The sequence below is a fragment of the Pan paniscus genome, chromosome 1, assembly GCF_029289425.2.
Source record: "Pan paniscus chromosome 1, NHGRI_mPanPan1-v2.0_pri, whole genome shotgun sequence".
NCBI lineage: Eukaryota > Metazoa > Chordata > Mammalia > Primates > Hominidae > Pan > Pan paniscus.
In genome coordinates, this window is record NC_073249.2 from 189,939,036 (window position 1) to 189,961,786 (window position 22,751).

General features: G+C 38.7%; 1 protein-coding gene across 1 annotated transcript in view; it reads left to right on the plus strand.

The window, feature by feature from the left end:
• The window catches only part of GRIK3 (glutamate ionotropic receptor kainate type subunit 3), a 239,098-nt gene that overhangs the window by 126,509 nt on the left and 89,838 nt on the right, over nt 1–22,751 (plus strand). Inside the window, exon 2 of the mRNA XM_008968480.4 lies at nt 17,115–17,291. Within this exon, the coding sequence (XP_008966728.2) occupies nt 17,115–17,291 (177 nt within the window). The remainder of the gene's footprint in view (nt 1–17,114; nt 17,292–22,751) is intronic.

Sequence of the window (22,751 nt, forward strand, 5' to 3'; positions counted from 1 at the left end):
GGGTGGAGGGGCAGCCTCTCACCCACCATGTCTCTGAGGATGCTCTAGGGCTTCCTGTTTCTCCTGATGACCTCATGCTCCAGTGTCTTCTGCTGAGTCTTCTGTCTCCTCTCATCTCGCCTCTTGTGCCTCTTGTCCTTTCTCTGCCCTGACTCACTCTGTTTTGGACCATGCCCATCTTCTGTCGCCTTCCTCCAAACAGCAGGAGCTGGTGTCAGTTTTCTGTAGCTGACTTTTCTAACGATGGGCCTCCTGGAAAGAAGGGAGGCTCAACTTAAAACCCAGCATCGGACATCACTGTATGAAAAATGCATGGCCCCCTCCTGCCGTGGTGAATTTCTTACTTGACTCGCCCACCTTTGGGCCTGGGTTCTGTCCTTTGGGGTCCACTTCCTCTCTGTTCCCTTTCTTTTAGGCCTTCCTCCTTGTCTCACATCTTCTCCACTCAAAACTCCAGCATCCCGTCTTTGTTTCTTTTGCATCATGATTTGGTTCCGTCATAGTCTTAATTCTTTACCCAGGCCCTGAGGTGCTTTTCCTAAGGAAACACTCACTCACCTCTGAAATAAACGCTGCCCACTCCCAGAACAAGTACAGACTACAGCCCAATAGCCAAATCCAGCCACTCACCACCTGTTTTTTTAATTAATTTTATGTTTTTATTGATACATAATAGATGTACAGAGTTTTGGGGTACATATGATAAAGTAATACATTCATATAATTTGTAAAGATCAAGTCAGCATACTTAGGATATTCATCATCTTACATAGTTATCTTTTCTTTATGCTGAAAACCTTCAAATTATTCTCCTCTAGCTATTTTGAAATAAACAATAAGTTATTGTAAACTTACATTAATAGTCACCCCACTGATCTGTCAAACACTAGGTCTTATTTCTTCTACCAAGGTATATATTTGTACCCATGAAACATCTCTTCATTCTGTATTTTTGCAAATAAAGTTTTATTGAAACACAACTGTGCCTACTGTGACACATTGTCTGCGGCTGCCAGCGTGCTACAGTGGCAGAAGTGAGTCCTTGCAACAACAACCATCTGGTCCACAAAGCCAAAAATATTTATCATCTAAAACATTTACCCTCCGATCCTTTGCAAAGTTTGTCAACCCTGCCCTAGAAAATGTGGAAGCTCACAATTCACTTTGTTTTTCTAAATGGCATGGTAGCTTTTTTTTGCTGTTTTCTAAATAGTATAGTAGCACTCATTGTTTCTCTCTTTCTTTGATAGCTACTGTGTATTAAGTCCTCGCCATGTGCCATGCAGTAGCTCCATTGTTTTATGTCTTCCTTACAATAATCAGCCCTCTGAGATGTGTACCCCATCTTGCAGGTGGAGAAACTGAGTCTCAGAGAGAGTGAGTAACTTCCTCCAGTGGATAGAGCTAGGTTTGGGACTGAAGCATGGCTGTCACTGAAGCCTGAATTGGGAACCTCCCCGGTATTGCACCTGAGTGGAGCGCCACACATGTGCTAGTTGTCTGTTCTTCTAGGCTGCCCTGCGGGGTTCAGCATTCCTTGAAAGCAGGAGCCTGGTGCTGACTTCTTTTGGTATCCCAGGGCCCAGTGACAGGGTGGCACAGGGCAGAGATTAGTGGGTATTAATGGAGCTGTTTTATATAGGATAAGACTGAGGCTCCATCCCTTGGGCTTAGGTCTTAATGGCTGAGACATGTCACCATCCTTGTTGAGATCATGGCCCCTCTCTTTCCCCTCCTCCCCACCTGCCAAGGTCTGAGAGGCCAGGAAGAGGGTGTGAAGCCCTATGGAGATGGCTTTGTCCCCTGACTTTTTATCCCCATTTGGGATGGGTAGAGGTATCTTTCTTCAGATCTGTAATAACCAGACCTCTTTCCAGGCTTTTTTTGTTTTTTTGTGTGTTTGTTTTCACATTTTGAAGTAATAATACATACTTGTAAATAATTTTGGAAAAATCAAGAAAACACAAAGAACAAGATAAAAATTATTCATAAACTTCTATCCAGAGATATTCACTGGTAACATTTTGGTACAAATCCTTCCAGTCTTTCTTCTGTAAATATGCTTTTTGTTTGACAAATAATTATCATACTGTAATATTATTTTGTAGCATTGGGGAGCAGGGAGAGGATGAAAATTTTCTATGCCATTAAGTATTCTTTAAGAACGTTTCGCTAAAGCTTTGGTTTTTTTTTTTCTTATTACCAAAGCTCTATCTCAATGCAGAGGGCTTGGAAAACAAAAAAAAAAGCACCAAGCAAAAGCAATCCATTATCTTTTTACTTTCTAGAAAGAACTTCTGTTAACGTTTTAGTGTGTGTCCTTCTGGTGTGTCCTTTTTGATTTTAATTGGAATTGCATTAAATTTATAAATTAATTTGAGGAGAAATGACATCTTTACAATATTGAGCCATCCCTTCCAAGGAGTAAGTTATGTCTCTCCATTTATTCAAGTCTTCTTTTATGTCCTCTAGTAAAGTTTTGTAGTTTTCTTGATATAGGAATTGCACATTTATGGTAAGGTATTTTATTTTTTTGTTGTTGCTTTTGTGAGTAGGGTCTCTTTTTTTCCCCTATAATTCCTTGCTGTTTATTGCTGCTATGTGGGGAGGCTATATGTTTTTCTATATTTGTATGCTGGCCTCTTGATGAGCTCTCTGTTTACTTTCTGCTAGGTTTTCACCTGATTCCGTTGTGTTTTTAAGAGAACCATAATAAGCATCTGCAAGTAGTATTAATTGTGTCTCTTTTCTGATTGCAACAACATGATTTGTTATTTTTGTCTTATTCATATCATGATCTTAAGGAATATTTTATTATGGAGAATGTCTGCCATACACACATAGAGAGAGTAGCATAATGAATCCTCATGTGCCCCTCATCTGGCCCCAGCAAAATCCATGGCCTCTTCTACCCCATCTGTACCCACTTTGCATCATGTGAGTAAAATTCTTCCCACATTTTGAATCCAATTTCAGTCACTGTACCGTATCATCCTATGCTTTGATTGATAATGCCTACAAGTTGTTCTGCCATATGGGTGGGTTTTAATATATTGAGTAATCTCTTGCTTTTGGACATTAAGCTGTTTCTATTTCTTTCAATATTATGTAAAAAAACCTTATCCATAAATGTGTTTATATATCTCCAACTTTCTCTAAATTTACATTCCTAGAAATGGAATTACTGGGTCATATGGTATTTTGATCATTTATTTCCCTTTAAACACATACACACAATCACGATGGCTTTTCTGATGAGAAATGTAACACATGTTCACTGCAGAACTTTTTAAAAATACAGAAAAACACAAAGAAGGAAATTAAATTTACCCATGAGCCTACCACTCAGAGAAAACCACCCTTAACTTTTGGTATGAATTCTTCTTGTCTTGTTTTATGCACGTGCTTGGCATGTCGATGCACACCTGTGTGGATGCACACGCATACACACTTAAGTGTTACAAACTGTAAGCATGCTGGAGTACTCTGGAAGGGACACAGTTGTGTGTTCACGTGTTAAAACATTACCCTTTTTTCTTTTTAATAGATTTTATTTTTTGGAGCAGTTTTAAGTTCACAGCAAAAACTGAGTGGAAGGCACAGAGATTTCCCATATACCCCCTGCCCACACACATGCATAGCCTCCTCCATTATCAACATCTGCCACCAGAGAAGGTACATTTGTTACAATAAATGGACTTATACTGACACATCATCATCATCCAAAGTCCATAGTTTACATTAAGGTTCACTCTTGGCAGTGTACATTCTGTGGGTTTCGACTAATGTATAATGACATGTATTCACCATAATAGTATCATACAGAATCATTTGACTGCCCTAAAAATCCTCTGTGTTTTTACCAATGCATCTCTCCCTCCTCCACCCGCTGGAAGCCACTGCTTTTTTTACTATCTCCATAGTTATGCCTTTTCCAGAATGTCAGTAGTTGAAATCATATAGTCTGTAGCCTTTTCACATTGGCTTCATTCGCTTAGTGATAGGCACTTAAGTTTTATCCTTATCTTTTCATGGCTTGATAGCTCATTTCTTTTACGTGCTGAATAATATTCCATTGTCTGGATGTAGCCAGTTTGTGTATCCACTCACCTACTGAAGGATATCTTAGTTTCTCCCATGTTTGGGCAATCATGAATAAAGCTGCTATACACATCCCTGTGCAGGCTTTTGTGTGGATATATTTTCAACTCCTTTGTGTAAATACAAAGGAGTGCCATTGCACTTGTGTGGTAAGAGTATGTTTAATTTCATAAGCAATTGAAAAACTTACCTTTCAAAGTGGCTGTACTGTTTTGCATTCTCACCAGCAATGAATGAGGGCTCCTGCTGCCCTGCATCCTTGCCAGCCTTTGGTGTTGCTAGTGTTCTGAATTTTGGCCATTCCAACAGATGTGTAGTGGTATCTTGTTGTTGTTTTAATTTACGTTTCCCGAATGACATATAATATGGAGTATCTTCATATGCTTATTTTCCATCTGTATATCTTCTGTTAAGGTCTTTGGCCCACTTTTTAATAAGGTTGTTTGTTTTCTTATTGTTGAATTTTAAAAGTGGTTTGCATATGTTGGATAATAGTCCATCATCAGGCCGGGCGCGGTGGCTCACGGTAATCCCAGCACTTTGGGAGGCCGAGGCAGACAGATCACTTGAGGTCAGGAGTTCAAGACCATCCTGGCCAAGTTGGTGAAACCCTGTCTCTATTAAAAATACAAAAATTAGCCGGATGTGGTGGTGGACGCCTGTTATCCCAGCTACTCAGGAGGCTGAGACAGGAGAATCACTCGAACCCAGGAGGCAGGGGTTGCAGTGAGCCGAGGTTGTACCACTGCACAGCAGCCTGGGCAACAGAGCAAGACCCTGTTTCAACAACAAAAAAAAAGTAGTCCATCATCAGATATGTCCCAGTCAATGGCTTCATTTTTCATTCTCTTTACTGTGTCTTTTGCAGAGCAGAAAATTTTAATTTTAGTGTAGTCCAGCTTATCAATTATTTCTTTCATGGATCATGCCTTTGGTATTATATCTAAAAAGCCATTGCCAAACCCAAGTTTGGCAATTTATAGTTTTGCATTGTACATTGAGGTCTCTGATACATTTTGAGTTCATTTTTGTGAAGGGTTTAAGGTCTGTGTCTAGATTCTTTTTTGCATGTGGATGTCCAGTTGTTCCAGCCCTTTTGTTGAAAAGTCTTTCTTTTCTCCACTGTATTGCCTTTGTTCCCTTGTCAAAGATCGGTTGACTTTATTTATGTGGGTCTGCATCTGAATTCTCCATTCTGTTCCAATGATCTATTTGTCTGTCTATATGCCAATGTCATGCTGTCTTGATTACTATAGCTTTATAGCAAGTCTTGAAGTTGAGCCGTGTTGATCTCCCAATGTTGTTCTTCTCCTTCAATATTGTGTTGATTATTCTGGTCTTTTGCCTCTCTATGTACACTTTAGAATCAATTTGTCAATAGCCACAAAATAACTTGCTGAGATTTTGATTGGGATTGCACTGTATCTATAAATCAATTTGGGAAAAACTCACATCTTGAAAATAATTGACTTTTCTTATCCATGAACATTGAAGGTCTCTCCATTTATTTAGTTATTCTTTGATTTCTTTCATTAGAGTTGTGAGTATTACCTCAAATATATCTTGTACATATTTTGTTAGATTTATAACCCAAGTGTTTCTTTTCTTTGCATGCTAATGTAAGTGGTCTTGTTTCTATTTCAAATTCCATTTGTTCATTGCTGGTATATAGAAAAGCAATTGACTTTTGCATATTAACTGTATATTCTGCCACCTTTCTATAATTGCTTATTAATTCCAAGAGGTAGTTTTCTCTTTTTTTCCTGATTCATGTGGATTTTCTACATAGAGGATCATGTCACCTGTAAACAAAGACAGTTTTATTTCTTCCTCCCCAATCTGAATTTCTTTTGTTTCCTTTTCTTGCCTTATTGCATTTGCTAGGACTTCCAGTGTGATGTTGAAAAGCAGTGGGAGAGGGGACATCCTTCTCTTGTACCTGATTTTAGTGGGAAAGCTTCAAGTTTCTCACTATTATGTATGATGTCAACTGTAGGGTTTTTGTAGATGTGCTTGAGAAGAATGTGTATTCTGCTATTAATATTCTTATGAAGTTGAGGACATTCCCCTTTATTCTTACTTTACTGAGAGTTTTTATCATTAATGGGGTGTTGGATTTTGTCAAATGCATTTTCTGCATCCGTTGATATGATCATGTGATTTTTCTTCTTTGGCCTGTTGATACTGATATAATGGATTACATTAATTGATTTTTAAATCTTGAAACAGCCTTGCATACCTGGGGTAAATCCCACTCGGTTGTGTTATGTAGTTCTTTTTATACATGATTGGATTCAATTTGCTAACATTTTGTTGAGGATTTCTGTGTCTGTATTAATGAGAGATATTGATCTGTAGTTTTATTTCTTGTGATGTCTTTGTCTGGTTTTGGTATTAGAGTAATGCTGGCCTTGTAAAATGAGTTAAGAAATGGTCCTCTGCTTCTGTTTTCTGAAATAGAATGTAGAGAATTTGTATTATTTCTTTCTTAAATGTTTAGTGGAATTTACCAGTGAACCCATCTGGGCCTGGTGCTTTCTGCTTTATAAGGTTTATTATTAATTCAATTTCTTTAATAGAGAGAGTCCTATTCAAATGGTCTCTTTCTTCTTGCATGAATTTTGACAAATTGTGTTTCATTCATTTCATCTAGGTTAGCAAATTAGTGGACATAGAGTTATTAATATTCCTCGATAATCTTTTTAATGTCCACGAGACCTGTAGAGATGTCCCCTCTTTCACTTCTGATACTAACAATTTGTATCCTCTCTTTTTTATTCTTAATTGGCCAAATTAGAGGCCTATCAATTTTATCTGTGTTTTCACATGACCAGCTTTTGGTTTCATTGATATTTTTATATTGATTTCTTGTTTTCAGTTTCATTGATTTCAGATCTAATTTTTATTATTTCTTTTCCTCTGCTTACTTTGGATTTAATTTGCTCTTCTTTTTCTAGTTTCCTGAGGTAGAAACTTGGATTATTAATTTTAGATCTTTCTTCTTTTCTATTTTATGCATTCAGTGCTACAAATTTCTCTCTATGCACTGCTTTCACTACATCCCACAAATTTTGATAAGTTTTGCTTTCATTTTTATTTAGTTCAAAATATTTTTAAATTTCTTCTGTGACCCATGTGTTATTTGGAAATACATTGTTTAAGCTGGGCACAATGGTATGTGGCTGTAGTCCCAGCTACTCTGGAAGCTGAGGTGGGAGGATCACTTGAGCAGAGGAGTTTGAGTCCACATAGCAAAACAAGGAGGAGGAGGAGAAGGAGGAAGAGGAGGAGGAGGAGCAGGAGGGGGAGGAGGAGCATTGCCTAATCTTCAAGTATTTGGGGATTTCCCTGATCTCATTCTGTTATTGATTTCTAGTTTAATTCCACGGTGGTCTAAGAGTAGTCTAAATTATATGATTTCTAGTCTTCTAAATTTGTTAAGATGTGCTTTATGGAGAGAATGTGGTCTATATTGCTGAATGTTCCATGTGAGCTTGAGAAGAATGTGTATTCTGTTGCTGTTGACTGAAGTAGTCTATAGATGTGCATTACATCTGATTCACTGAGGCTGTTGTTGAGTTTAACTATAACCTTACTGATTTTCTGTCAACTGGATCAGTCCATTTCTGATAAAAGGGTGTTGAAGTCTCCTAGTAGAATAGTAAATTCATCCATTTTTCCTTGCCTCATGTATTCTGATGCTCTCTTTTGAGCACATACACATTAAAGATTGTTACATCTTTTTGGATAATTGACCCCTATATCATTATGTAATGCTTCTCTTTGTCTCTGATAAAGTTCCTTGACCCAAAGTCTTCTCTGTCTGAATACAGCTACTTTCACTTTATTTTGATTGATATTAGGATGGCATGTCTTCATTCATTTACTTTTTTATTGTGGTAAAATACAAATAACATAAAATTTGCCATCTTAACCATTTTTAAGTGTACTGTTCAGTGGTACTAAATACATTCATAATGTTGTGCAACCATCAGCACCACTCATCTCCATAACTCTTTTCATCTTGTAAAACTGAAACTCTATAACTCTATACTCATAAAGAATAACTTCACTTTCCCCCCTTCCTCTAGGCCCTGAAAACCTCCTTTCTATTTTTTGATTCTCTGATTTTGGCTACTCTAAGTACCTCATATAAGTGGAATCATACAGTATTTGTCTTTTTGTGACTGGCTTATTTCACTTAGCTTACTGTCCTCAATGTTTATTCATGATGTAACATATGTCTGAATTTCCTTCTTTTTTGAGACCGAATAATATTTCATTGTGTGTCTGTGCCACATTTTGCTTATTCATCCATCTATCAATGGACACTTGTGTTGCTTCCATGTTTTAGCTGTTGTGAGTAATGCTGCTATGAACATGAATGTACAAATATCTGTTTGAGTCTTTGCTTTGAATTCCTTTGGGTATATACCCAGAAGAATTGCTAGATATATAGTAATTCTAGTTTTAATCTTTTGAGGAACCACTACACTGTTTTCCACAGTGGCTTACCATTTTACACTTCCACCAACAGTGCACAAAGCTTCCAATTTCTCCACATCCTCTCCAACACTTATTTTCTTTTTTTATATAGTAATTATCCTAGTGGGTGTGAGGTAGTATCTCACTGTAGTTTTGATTTGAATTTTTCTAATTATTAGTGATATTGAGCATCTTTTTATGTGTTTATTGGCCATTTGTAAATCTTCTTTAGAGAAATGTCAAGTCCTTTATATATTTTTAAACCGGCTTGTTTATTTTTTGTTGTTTTTGAGTTTTAAAAGTTCGCTATATGTTCTGGATATTAATTCCTTATCAGGTGTATGATTTGCAAATATCTTCTCGCATTCTATAGGTTGCATTTTACTCTGTTAATAGTGTCTTTTGATACACAATTTTTTGGAAATTTTTTATTAAGCTCAATTTGTCTTTCTTTTCTTGTCTGTGCCTTTGGTGTCATATCCAAGAGATTATTACCAAATTCAATGTCATGAAGCCTTTGTTCTATGTTTTCTTCTAAGAGTTGTATAGTTTTAGGTCTTACATTTAAGTCTTTGATCCATTTTGAGTTAGTTTTTGTATATGGTGTTAAGTAAGGATCCAAATTCATTCTTTTACATGTGGATATTCAGTTATTCCAGGATTATTTGTTGAAAAGACTATCCTTTCCCCATTCAGTAGTCTTAGCACCTTTGTCAAAAATCATTTAACCATACATGTGAGGTTTTATTTCTGGACTCTATGTATAGTTTTTCTTTATGCCAGTATCACACTGTTTTGATTACTCTAGCTTTGTAGTAAGTTTTGAAATCAGGAAATGTCTTTCAACTTTGTTCTTCTTTTTCAAGACTGTTTTTGGCTATTTGGATTCCTTTGCAATTCCATATGAATTTTAGGATTGGTTTTTCTATTTCTGCAAAAAAATGTCATTGGGATTTTCATTGACATTGAAATGTCATAAGGATTTCATTGAATCTACAGATCACTTTGGGCAGTATTGACACCTTAACAATATTAAGTCTTCCAGTCCATGAACATGGGATGTATTTACATTTATTGATGTCTTATTTAATTTCCTTCAACAATATTTTGAAGAGTTTTTTGCATTTTAATTTTATTTTTTGTGGGTACATAATAGATGTATACATTTATGAGGTTCATGAGATGTTTACCTGTATTATTTTCCTTCTCTCTAAAGAACATATTTTAATATTCCTTGTAAGGCATACAGGCATGCAATATGTAATAATCACATCATGGGAAATGAGGTAGCCATCCCCTCAAGTATTTATCCTTGTGTTACAAACAATCCAATTACACTCTTTTAGTTTTTAAGTGTACAATTAAATTATTATTGATTATAGTCACCCTGTTGTGCTATCAAATACTAGGTCTTATTAATTCTTTCTAGTTATCTATTTTGTACCTATTAAGCACCCCCACCTCTCCCCACCCAGCCTACCACTACCCTTCCCAGCCTCTGGTTACCATCCTTCTACTCTCTATCTCCATGATTTCAATTGTTTTGGTTTGAGAGTGTGTGATGTTTATCTTTCTGTGCCTGGCTTATTTCACTTAGTATAATGACCTCCATTTCCATCTATGTTGTTGAAAATGAGAGGATCTCATTCTTTTTATGGCTGAATAGTACTCCATTGTGTATAAGCACCACATTTTCTTTATCCATTCATCTGTTGATGGACACATAGGTTGCTCCCAAATTTTGGTTATTGTGAACAGTGCTGCAACAAACATAGGTGTGCAGATATCTATTCAATATACTGATTTCCTTTCTCTGGAGTATATATCTAGCAGTGAGATTGCTGGATCATATGGTAGCTCTATTTTTAGTTTTTTGAGGAACCTCCAAACTGTTCTCCAAAGTGGTTGTCCTAATTTACATTCCCACCAACATGGTATGAGGGTTCCCTTTTCTCCACATCCTCAGTAGCATTTATTATTGCCTGTCTTTTGAATATAAGCCATTTTAACTGAGGTCAGATGATGTCTCACTGTAGTTTGGATTTGCATTTTTCTGATGATCAATGATGTGAGCATCTTTTCATATGCCTGCTTGCCATTTGTATGTCTTCTTTTGAGAAATGTCTATTTAAATAATTTCCCATTTTATTTTGTAGTTTTCATTGAGCATGTACAAGTCTTTCATCTCCTTGGTTAAGTCCTAAGTAGTTTGTCCTTTGTGAGATTATTAGAAATGGAATTATTTTGTGATATCCTTTTCAGATTGCTAATTGTTAGGTATAGAAATGCAACTGATTTTGTGTATTGACTTTGTATTCTGTTACTTTGCCAAATTTTATTAGCTCTAACTGATTTTTTGTGAAATATTTGGGGTTTTCTACATATAAGACCATATTACCTGCAGACAGATACTTTTACTTCTTCCTTTCCAACTTGGATGCCTTCTTTTTCATTTTCTTGCCTAACTGCTCTGGATAGAACTTCCAGTAGAATGTTTAATAGAAGTGGTGAAAGTGAACATCCTAGCCTTGTCACTGATCTTAGAGGAAAAGCTTTCAGTCTCTTACCATTGAGTATGACATTTGCTGTGGGCTATTCATAAATGGCTTTTATTATGTTGAGATAGTTCCCTTCTGTTCCTAGTTGTTGAGTGTCTTTTATCATGAATAGTTGTTGAATTTTGTCAAATGCTGCTTCTGCATTGATTCAGATGATCACATTTTTTTCCTTTATTCTGTTAATATGATGTATTACATTGATCAGTTTTTTTGAACCATCCTTGCATTCCAGGAATACATTTTTCATTTGTTCATTTACTTTTATTTTATTGCACCTGTATAGTTAAAATAGGTTTATTGTAGACAACATATAGTTGGATCTTGTTTTTTGATCCACTTTGACAATCTCTTTTAGTTGATGCATTTAGACCTTTGATGTTTAAAATGAGAATTGATATAATTGGATTAATATCTACCTTATTTGTCACTGTTTTCTATTTGTTGCCCTTGTTCTTTGTTTCTATTTTTGCCTTCCAGCCCTTTTCTGCCTTTCATGATTTTAATTGAGCATATTTTATCATTTCATTTCCTCTCCTCACTTATCATGTCAATTGTACTATTTTTTTAGTAGTTGCCCTAGAGTTTGCAATATACATATGCAACTAATCCAAGTTCATTCTCAAATAATGTTATACTGCTTCACAGGTAGTGTGAGTATTTTATAGTAACAAAATAATCCTAATTCCTCCCTCCCATCCTTATATCATTGCTGTCATTCATTTTGCTCATATATAAGCATACATAAGTGGATATTTATGAATACATTGTTGCTATTATTATTTTGAACAAACTATTGTCTGTTAAATCAATTAAGAATAAGAAAAATACATTTTTTAAAATTTTACCTTCACTTATTCTTTCTTCAGTGTTCTTCTTGTATGTAGATGGAAGTTTTTGACCTATATTATTTTCCTTCTCTCTAAAGAACATCTTTTAATATTTCTTGTAAGGCAGATCTACTGGCAACAAATTTCATTGATTTTTATTTGTCAGAGAAAGTCTTTATTTCTCTCCTCTTTTGAAGGATAATTTCTCAGGATACAGAATTATAGGTTGGTTTTTATTTTCTCTCAATACTTTATATATTTCACTTCACCCTCTTCTTGCTTGCATGGTTTCTGAAGAGAAGTCAGATGTAATTCTTATCTTTTTTCCTCCATAGATAAGATGCATTTTTCTTCGGGCTTGTCGGGATTTTTTTCTTGATCTTTGATTTTCTATTGTTTGAAAATGATATGCCTCAGTGTCATTTTGGGGACATATTTCCTGCTTTGTGCTTGGTGTGCTCTAAGGATCCTAGATCAGTGGTTTGGTGTCTGACATTAATTTGAGGAAAGTCATTATTGTTTCAAATATTTCTCCTGATCATTTCTCTCTTCCTTCTCCTTCTTGCATTTCCATTAGGCATTTTTACAGCCACAGTTTTTGGATATTCTGTTTTCTTCTTCCAGTCTTTCTGCTCTTTGCTTTTCAGTTTTGGAAGTTTCTATTGAGATATCCTCAAGCTCAGAGACCCACTTCTCAGCTGTGTTCAGTCTACTTATAAGCCCATCAAAGGCACTCTTCATTTCTGTTACAGTATTTCGTTTTGTTTTGCTTTTTATCTCTAACATTTCTTTTTTTTTTCTTAGAATTCCCATCTCTTTGCCTATCTGTTCTTGCATGCTGTCCTCTTTATCCATTAGAGCCCTTAGCATATTAGTCATAGTTGTTTTGAATTTCTGGTCTGATAATTCCAAAATCCATGCCATATCTGAATCTGGTTCTGATGCTTGCTCTGTCTCTTCAAACTATGGTTTTTATGCCTTTTAGTATGCCCTGTAATTTTTTCTTGATAGCTGGACATGATGCTCTGGGTAAAAGTAACTGCTGAAAATAAGGCCTTTAGTGATTTAGTGGTAAGGGGTGAGGAGAGGGGGAAGCATTCTATAATGCTATGATTACATCTCAGTCTTTTGGTGAGCCTGTGCCCCTGGGCTGTGAACTTCACAGGTGCTTCTCCCCCACCTCCCCCACAACACACACGTGTAGAAGGGATAGGATGGCTAGGGTGGGCTGGAGTTGAGTATTTCCCTTCCACCAGGTCAGTTAGTCTCTCATGAAACCCCAGCAGGTTAGGCTCTGGCTAACTAGTTTCCCCTGAGGACAAACGTTGTTAAAAAGAACAGAATGCTCTGGCATATTTTGAAATGATTCCTTTTCCCCTTCCACTGCCAGAAGCACATGGGGATTTTTCTCCAATATTCACTTAAGAACCTGGTAGAATTCCAGGAGTAAAACTCACAAAAGCGTGGGGGCCCAGTGAAGGCCTCCCCTGAGGTTTTTGTCTCTCAGACTTATCCACACTGAGCCTCCAGCAACTAATCAATTACACTTTCGGTTTTCCTACCTGCACACCAATTCCCATGGAGGTTTCTGCTCCATCAATTTGTAATTCTCTCTATTTACCTATCTCTCCAATTCTGGGGGCAGTGGTTTGCCCTGTGACCTCACTTCTCTTACAGGTCTAAGAAGAGTTGTTGATTTTTCAGTTTGTTCAGCTTTCACTGGTTGTTAGGACAGAGTGGCAACTTTCAAGCTTGTCATATGCCAGACCAGAGACTGGAAACCACTACTTTTTAGAATTTTCAAAACAATTAAAACAATCCAAATACCCATCAGCTGGTGGATAGAAAAATAAAATGTGGTACGTCTATACAAAGTAATATTATTTAGCAATAAAGAGGAATAAAGTACTGATACATGACACTAATATGGATGAACCGCAAAAGCACACGAAATACAAAAAGCCAGATGAAAAGACCACCTGTTGCATGATTCCATTTATATGAAATGTTCAGAAAAGACAAAAAGTAAATTAGTGGTTGCCTGGGAGTGGGAATGAAAACTATAATTGACTGTAAATGGGCACGGGGATTCTTATTGGGTGATGGGAAGGTTCTAAAACAGGATTGTGCTTATGGTCATAGAACTCAGTAAATTTACTAAAAATCATTGTACACTTTAAAACAGGTGACTCTTGTAGAATGTAATAATACCTCAACAAAATCAATTATTAAAAATAATAAAGGTTTAATTGGAAAAAATATAGAAAGGCATTAAGAACAAAACAAGAAATGTCTTCTATTCTTATGTTAAAGACATAAGTTCCTCTTCTTCTTCCTCTTCTAAAGGGAATTGTGCTGCACCTCTGCCAGAAACCCTCACTGTTCACTTAAAAATATATCATGGGTATTTCCTGTGTCATTAAATTTTTGTGATTATATGCAAATACATAGACAATAGTTTACTATTCTCTGGTTGAACGTCCCTAGATCTCCTTCCCCATACATGATCCATGTGCCCACTGTTGTTGTTAGAGTCCATTTCTAGATATCAAAGTCCCGAGTCACAGGCGTGGACATTTTTAGGGCTTTTGGTAAATTTCTAATGTCCATCTCAACAGGCTGGGTATACATTTCCCCCTCCACCCACAGTTAAGCAGGTATCTCTTTCTAAACAACTATTCCCGCACCAAAGCTGGAGCCATGGTTTATTTTGTATCTTTACCAACTGGATAGGCAAAAAACGGTATCTCATTGTTGGTTTAAATTGAGTTTATTTTAATTATTAGGGAAGTTGCACACTTCTTCATACATTAATAGCCCCTTTGTATTATTTTCTTTTCTTTTGTTAAATGTTCATACTCATCCTTTGCACATTTCTCTATGGGAGTATTCGTCCTTTTTGTAGAATTTAAGTGCTTTTTATAAAATAAGAGCATCCATCTTTATGCTCCCACATATGTTACAAATATTTATTTCAAGTTTGTGTTTGTAATTTAATTTTGTTTATGGTTTTTATTGGGTAGAAGTTTTATGTTATTTTTGTGGAGCTATCAAACTTTCTTTTATGGTTTCTGATGTTTTTGAAAGGCTTAGAAAGACCTCCTCTACCCAATATTGTATAATATTCACCTATATTTTCTTTTTTGGTACTTTTATAGTATTTTTTCTGCTCCTCCCCTTACCCATTTTCCATTAATCTTTAATTTATCTGGAATTTATTTTAGATTAAGATTGAATTCTAACTTAAATTTCTTCCAAATAATTGAATAATTGTCACAGCACAGTTAATGAATAATTCATTTACTTACTGATTGGAACTAGCCATCTTTCTCATGTTTTAAATACTTATCTCTACTTGAGTCTCTTTATGGGAGCTTTTATCCTGTTCCTTTGATCTATCTGTGTTTTCATATGCTATTAGAACATGAATTTAATTATTTGGCTTAATGATATATTTTAAAATCTGGCAGTACGAATCACCTCTCATTCTTTTTAAAACATGTTTTGGTCATTAGTTCATGTTTAGTCTTCCAGATACATTTTAGAGTCATTTTATCAGGAAAAGAAAAATCCTTTCATGATTCTGATTGGAATTAAACTGAAAAATTAATTTGGAAAAACTGACACCTCTACACGTGAACTTTACCATTCAGAAACACACCATGCCTCTTCATTTAAGGCTATGTTTATATCTCTCATTAAAGGTGTTTTTTTTTATTTGTGTTGGTCATTTTTAATTTTTTTCTTTTCTTTTTATTTTTGTAAAGACAAAGTGTCACTATGTTGCTCAAGTTGGTCTTGAACTCTTGGCTTCAATCGTCATCTTCCTGCCTCGGCCTCTGGAAGTGTTGGGATTATAGGCATAAGCTACTGCTCCCAGCCTGTTTTTGTCATGTTTTAAAACTGGAATTGCAGTCCGGCACAGTGGCTCACACCTGTAATCCCAGCACTTTGGGAGGGAGGCCAAGGCAGGTGGCTCACCTGAGGTCAAGAGTTCCAGACCAGCCTGGCCAACATGGTGAAATCCCATCTCTACTAAAAATACAAAAATTATCCGGGCGTAGCAGCATGTGCTTGTAGTCCCAGCAACTTGAGAGACTGAGGTTGGAGAACCGCTTGAACCCAGGAAGCGGAGGCTGCAGTGAGCAGAGATTGTGCCATTGCACTCCAGCCTGAGCGACAAGAGTGAAACTCCATCTCAAATGAATAAATAAATAAATAAATAAAACTGGAATTGCACGCTTCTCATTTGGTTTATTATTAGTTATTTAATGTTTTTGCTGATATTGTAAAAGGAATTCATTTGCTATCAAGTTTTTTTAATGATTGTCACTGATATGAAGAAACACTGTTAATTTGTGCTAACTGGTCATTTAACTTAACTCTCCTACTAGCTCCTACTTGTTTTCATGTTTAGGGATTATTTTAAGGGTTTTTATATCATTTGCAAATAAGAATTTATTTCTTTACAAATGTTGTGGCTCTAAATTATTTTTCTTTCTTATTTCATTGGTTAATGGTGTGATGCAAATCCTCCCCCATGCCTCCTATTTTTCTTTAATGAGAATGCCTCTAGTTTTTCACCATTAGTATGATATTAAAGGCTGATTTAAGCTAAAAAAGCTTCAAGGAAGTATTTCTTCTGGTGCTATTTTATTATGCATTCTTAACAGCAATAGATATTGGATTTTATTAAATGCCATCTTGCATTTTGTGAGTTGATTATATATTTTTTTCTTATTTGAACTATTGATGTGATGGAATGATATTCATAGATTTCTTTATATTGAACCAGTCTTAGATTCCTAGAATAAAACTCTGCGTGGTCATGGTATGTTATCCTGGTAGATTCTGCTTGCTATAATTCTATTGAGAATTTTCACAGCAATATGAATAAGTTGGTAATCTTATTTTGGCCCTGTCGGGCTCTGTTATCAGGAATTTGCTGGTTGACTGAAATGAATGAGGAGGATTTTCGTATTTCTTGTGCTCCTGCACACTTTCTAGGTATGGCAGTTACCTAGGATATTATTGAACATTTCAGGGAGCAGGCAGCTTGTCTATAAAATCTTTTGAGCCAAGCATGCTTGCTAGAGCCCCATCCCTCCTCCCAACCACACACAATTTTACTCATCTTTCACAGGAGGAATCTTCGAGTATGCGGATGGCCCCAACGCCCAGGTCATGAATGCCGAGGAGCACGCCTTTCGATTTTCTGCCAACATCATCAACAGGAACAGGACTCTGCTGCCCAACACAACCTTGACCTATGACATACAGAGGATTCACTTCCATGACAGCTTCGAGGCAACCAAAAAGGGTGAGTGTGCAGCTCCTGCCTCTGTTCTCTTCCCAGCCTGGGGAGGGGAAGCGCTGCATTTGCTGTCCAAGATCCTGGGAACGGGCCAGAGCTCCAAGTAGGTTCAGAGCCTTTTCTACCTGGTTTGGGCTTGGAGCCAGACTGCCTGGACTTGCATCCTAGCAACTCTGATATTAGTTGTGTGACCTTGGACAAAATACCCTGTGCCTCAATTTTCTCATCTGCACAATGGATGCATTTCTGTAAAGTGCTTAGAATAGTAAGCGCTGGCACGTAGGAAGTACCATATAGGACTTTACTCTTATTGCACTTGGCTTCTTTGCCCTCCACATACTGAGCCACCAGGTCAGAGACCCAATTTCTGTGTCCCACCCACCTGCTTCTCCTTGCCTTGTATTCTGGCAGTCAGAGTCCCTGATATCGAGAGCAGTTACTGCTGACATTTTTTTTTTTTTAGACAGAGTCTCACTCTGTTGCCCAGTCTGGAGTACAGTGGCGCGATCTCCGCTCACTGCACCCTCCGCCTCCCAGGTTCAAGCAATTCTCCTCTCTCTGCCTCCTGAGTAGCTGGGACTACAGGTGCATGCCACCACACCCAGCTAATTTTTTGCATTTTTAGTAGAGATAGGGTTTCACCATGTTGGCCAGGCTGGTCTTGAACTCCTGACCTTAAGTGATCTACCCACCTCAGCCTCCCAGAGTACTGGGATTACAGGCCACTGTGCCCGGCCATTCTGACATTTTTGAGGCCACTCTGCTGAATCTCAGAGCTGATCTGCAGACAGACAAGAGGTGCCCCACCCTGGTTTAGCCTGGATCATCCGAAGAGTGATCCTTCACCCGTGACCCCTCTCTCTGCTGTTGTGCCTACTCCCTGCCTGTGTCCTCCCACTCTTTTCCCAGCATGCCCTGCAGCCTACCCTGTGCAGTGAAGTGTCCATCTCCCTGCTGAGAGTCTATGCTAACACCCTCTGCCCGGCCTTGTCCAGCTAGAAAATGACTGAACTCAACCAAAACTGCTCAATAAAAAGGTCAGGACACAGAACAAACGCCTGGAATCAGAGTGCAGAGGCCCTCGTGGGTACAACCACCCACAAAAAGCTAGACTGGGTTTTCTGTCTATGTTTGCTAAAAATTACTAAAATAATACAATGACTCCTTAGTGGTACACCTGTGATTCAGCACAGGGACCTTCCCCAGCCAGGCAGGGAACCCCAGGGCAGAGTTTCCGAGCCCTCCCGGAGTTACTTCCTCCAGGAAATTATAGTCCTGCCCTATGTGAAACTGCCAAGTTGTTGGTGAGCAGGCCCAAGACAGAAACCTCCTAGCTCCTGAAAATCTAGCCCTGGGCTTCCAAGTGACCAAAGCCACAACCCCTCCACTCCCCGCCTCCCCCCAACCAGATGACATGACTTGCTTTCTTAAATTCTTGGATGGAACATCTCATGGTCTTTCCCCAAATCGTCATCAGAGCCCATGAGGGCCTTTCCAGTCTAGCTCCAACTTGGCCTTCCAGCCACATCCATACCATCTGCTCCCTTCGGCCCTGGGTTCTAGCCACACCTGCCCTCCTCAGGGTGCCATGCTTCCTCCCACCCCTGGGCTTCCGCACATGCTGCCCCCTCTGCTTGTAATTCCCTTTCTCCAGCCCACCCTCTCCTGCCCTTTGCCTGGCCAACTCATCCTTCTCTTCTCAAACTTCCAGTCCTCAGGGAGACCCTCCCCTAACCCCTAGACAAGGTCAGGTCTCCTTGCTTTCATCTTATAACACTCTGAACTTTTCTTTCACAAGCCTGACCTGTGTGTGTGAGAGAGAGGTCATGTGATTATTGTACATTTCTTCCACTTGTCTGCAAGCCCCCGTGTCTTTTTACTGCTCCACTATAGAACCTGGCATGGGCCTGGCACGCAGGAGGCACAAAATCAGTCCTGGTAGTTTGATCGGATGCACAAATGAAAGTGTGTCAAACCCACTTAACGAACATTGTTCCTTACAATCCCTGCAGGGAAAAAGGCCCTGCCCTTTATAGGTCCTGCCCAAGGAAGCTAGGTCATAGGACCAATAACTATAACAACCAGAAAATGAGAGAGAGCTACAGAAGTGTTGTGGTACAAGCAGGAAGGCTTCCTGGAGGAGGAGAGGTTTGAGTTGAGTTTTGAAGGATGGTGGGAAAGAGTGAGGAGTGGGATAAGGCAGAAGGTGGAGTGGAAAATGCAAGTTGTTTGAAGGAGCCAGTTTATGCACTTGAGAAGTCTGTTGAGCGCCCACTGTGTGCCAGGTGCTGGGGATCCCAAAGTGTTTAAGACAGAGGTGGCTGATTCCTGCGACCATGGAGCTTATAATCTAGTGGATGAAGCAACAGGTACCATACTGGGAGTTGCAGGAGAGAGTGCAGGAAAGGGAGGATGGAACGTTAGCTTGGTCAAGGAGCATGAGTTTATAAGAAACAGACACCTACTCAAGCTAGATCAAGGAAAAAGGAACTGCCACCCAAATCAAGATATAGACCATGTGAGCCCTCCAGAAGCCCCCATGGCCCTCCCAGTCATTCCTCTCCCAAGGTCACCACCGTTCTGACTGCTGGTGCCCCACACTGGGTTTTGCTGTTTTTGAACTTTACATAAATGAAATCATTCAGTGTCTACTCTTTTAAGCCTTGCTCTTTGCTTTGTCTCGTATCCGTGAGATTGTCTACGTGGTTGAATATACTGGTCTTCATTGATGTACAGTGTTCTGTTACATGAATATGCCCCATTTTAAACAAATCCGTTTCACTTTTGTTGCACTTATGTGTTGGTTTCTGCTTGGGGCTATTACCTGCATTCCTGCTGTGGACGTTCGTGTAGATGTCTTGTGATGCACATGTATACTCATTTTTGTTGGGTATATACTTAGGAGTGGAAGTATGCGGGTCACAGTATGTGCATATGTGCAGCCAAACTGTTTTCCAAAGCTGCTGCACAGTCTGAACTCCCCACAGCTATGTTTGAGAGTGGCACTTGCCCTACATCTTCACTAGCACTTGGTAAAGTCAGTTTTATTTTTAAATTTTGGCCTTTCTGGTGGTTTCTGTAGTGAGTCTCATTATATATATGTAGTGAATCTCTGTCTCTCTCTCTCACTCTCTCTCTCTCTCACTATATATATATATATTTTTTTTTTTTGAGGTGGAATTTCACTCTTGTTGCCCAGGCTGGAGTGCAGTGGTGCCACCTCAGCTCATTGCAACCTCCGCCTCTTGGGTTCAAGCAATTCTCCTGCCTCAGCCTCCCAAGTAGCTGGGATTACAGGCATTCACCACCACACCCAAATAATTTTTTGTATTTTTAGTACAGGTAGGGTTTCATCATGTTGACCAGACTGGTCTCGAACTCCTGACCTCGTGATCCACCCACCTCAGCCTCCCAAAGTGCTGGGATTACAAGTATGAGCCACCACGCCCCGCCTATGTTCTTGATTTATATATTCTTGCGTCCTTTGTTGGAGAGATATCTCTATTGCATATATGCATTACATGTGGGCTTCCCTTTACATTCTCTTAACAGTTTCTTTTGAGGAGTAAAGTTCTTAATTTAAAGAAGTCCAATTTATCAATATTTTCCATTATGGTTAATGTATTTTGTGTTGTTTGAGAAGTCTTTGTTTAACCTAAGGTTATGAAGATATTCTCTCATTTTTTTCCTAGAAGTGCTGTTGTTTTATCTTTCATAGTTAGCTCTGTGATCTATCTCACATTGATTTTCTGTGTATGGTGGGAGGTAGGGGTTTGGGCTTATTTTTTCTATACAATGCTGATGGGAGTAAAACCTTCCATTTCTTAGGAGAACTATTTGGCAGTATCTACTAAAGCTTGTGCCTATAAGGATGTTTCTAGCCACTTTAATGATAATAATCAAAAGTTAGAAGTAAATTAAAGGTCCATCAGTAGGAGAATGGATAGATTCGGATATAATTATACAATGGAATTTTAATCAGCAATTAAAAAAAAGAATAAACTTTCTCCACTCAACATCATAGATGAACCTCACAGATATAGTATTGAGTGAAAGAAAAGAGATCTCCTCTGGGAGAGGGAGTAGTGTGCAGTGAGTGGATATTGACTGGGAAGGAGCAAGACAGACCCTTCTTAGGTGTTGGAAACGCTCTGTAGCTTGACTGAGATAGTGTAGCATACATGAGTGCATGACATATGAATGAAATTATATGTGAAAATTCATAACAGTCATGTGCTTAACATTAATGCACTTTACTATATTTTATATCTCAATAAAAAAATTAAGTGCCATCTTTCTGCAACCCTCAATGTCCCTGTGATGACATGCCTAAGACAGATACCATCCCTCTGCTATGACTGGCAACACCACTGTCACACCTTGGCCCATTCCTGCTGTTGGATCACACTCCCCTTTGGGTACCCTCCATCCCTCAGGGAGAGCCCCATGTTCCCATGATCTTTATTTTTTCTTTTCATCTTTGGTTTTTTAAACAGCATTCTCCTGAGGCATCTTTAGGACTCTTCCAAGGAACTTGCGGCTTGGGGCAAATTCTAATTAATCCAGCGATAATTCATTTTCCCTAGACAGAGGTCCTCGTCATTGCTTTCTTCCCCTCCAGCTGGATCCAGCCACCTCGGGCCCTGTAGGGGGAGGGGACACAGAGGCATAAAGCCTGGCACCACCTGCCCTGCTAGCTCTGCTTGAATTAGTCCTTCCCTCCACATGAGGCCGGGGGCCTTTCCCTATTAAAATGGACTTTCACTTATTGTCTTTATCTTTACATGTTTTGTGGAAATTAAAAGATGAGTGACTTCCAGGCAGCGCCAGAGGCAGCAGCAGCGCAGAGAGTGTCTGTGTTTTCTTCCAAGGCTGACCGGAGTGGGCCTGGAATCGACCCAGGGCTCCCCAGGCTCCTCCACCTTCACTTATTCTCTGGGCTGCTCAATTGCTTTTAAGACACAAATTGATTGGGATAATTTTTGCCATAACTACAATTGCCATGGAAAGGGAGTGGGGGGACAGCATTCAGGCTGTGGACTCCTGCAATGACTGTGAACCATTGAGTTACTGTAAAATGACCAGAAAATGGATTCAAAATTGAAGCCACAAATAATGTAATTACTGCAGTGTGATCAGGGCTGCCAGAACAAGAGTTGGCTGCTGCCCTGGAAACATCTGGAAGAAAAGCTGCTGCTGCTGCTGCTGCTGTAAGCCCTGCCCTGGTCCCTGTGGGGGCAGCAGTGTTCTTCCCAGCTGGGAAGTCCTCAGAGGGTGGAAGGAACATGGAGGAGACAGGAAAGGGGAGGTGGAGAGAGGCCAGGGAAAAGCAATAGGTGAAGGCCAGGACTGATGCTTCCTGCTATGCAAGAGTAAAGTCTAATCACTGCATCTCTTGCAGAATGAAACCCAGTGTGGTCGTCATCATCATCACCACCATTGACTCTACTATCAACACCAGTACAC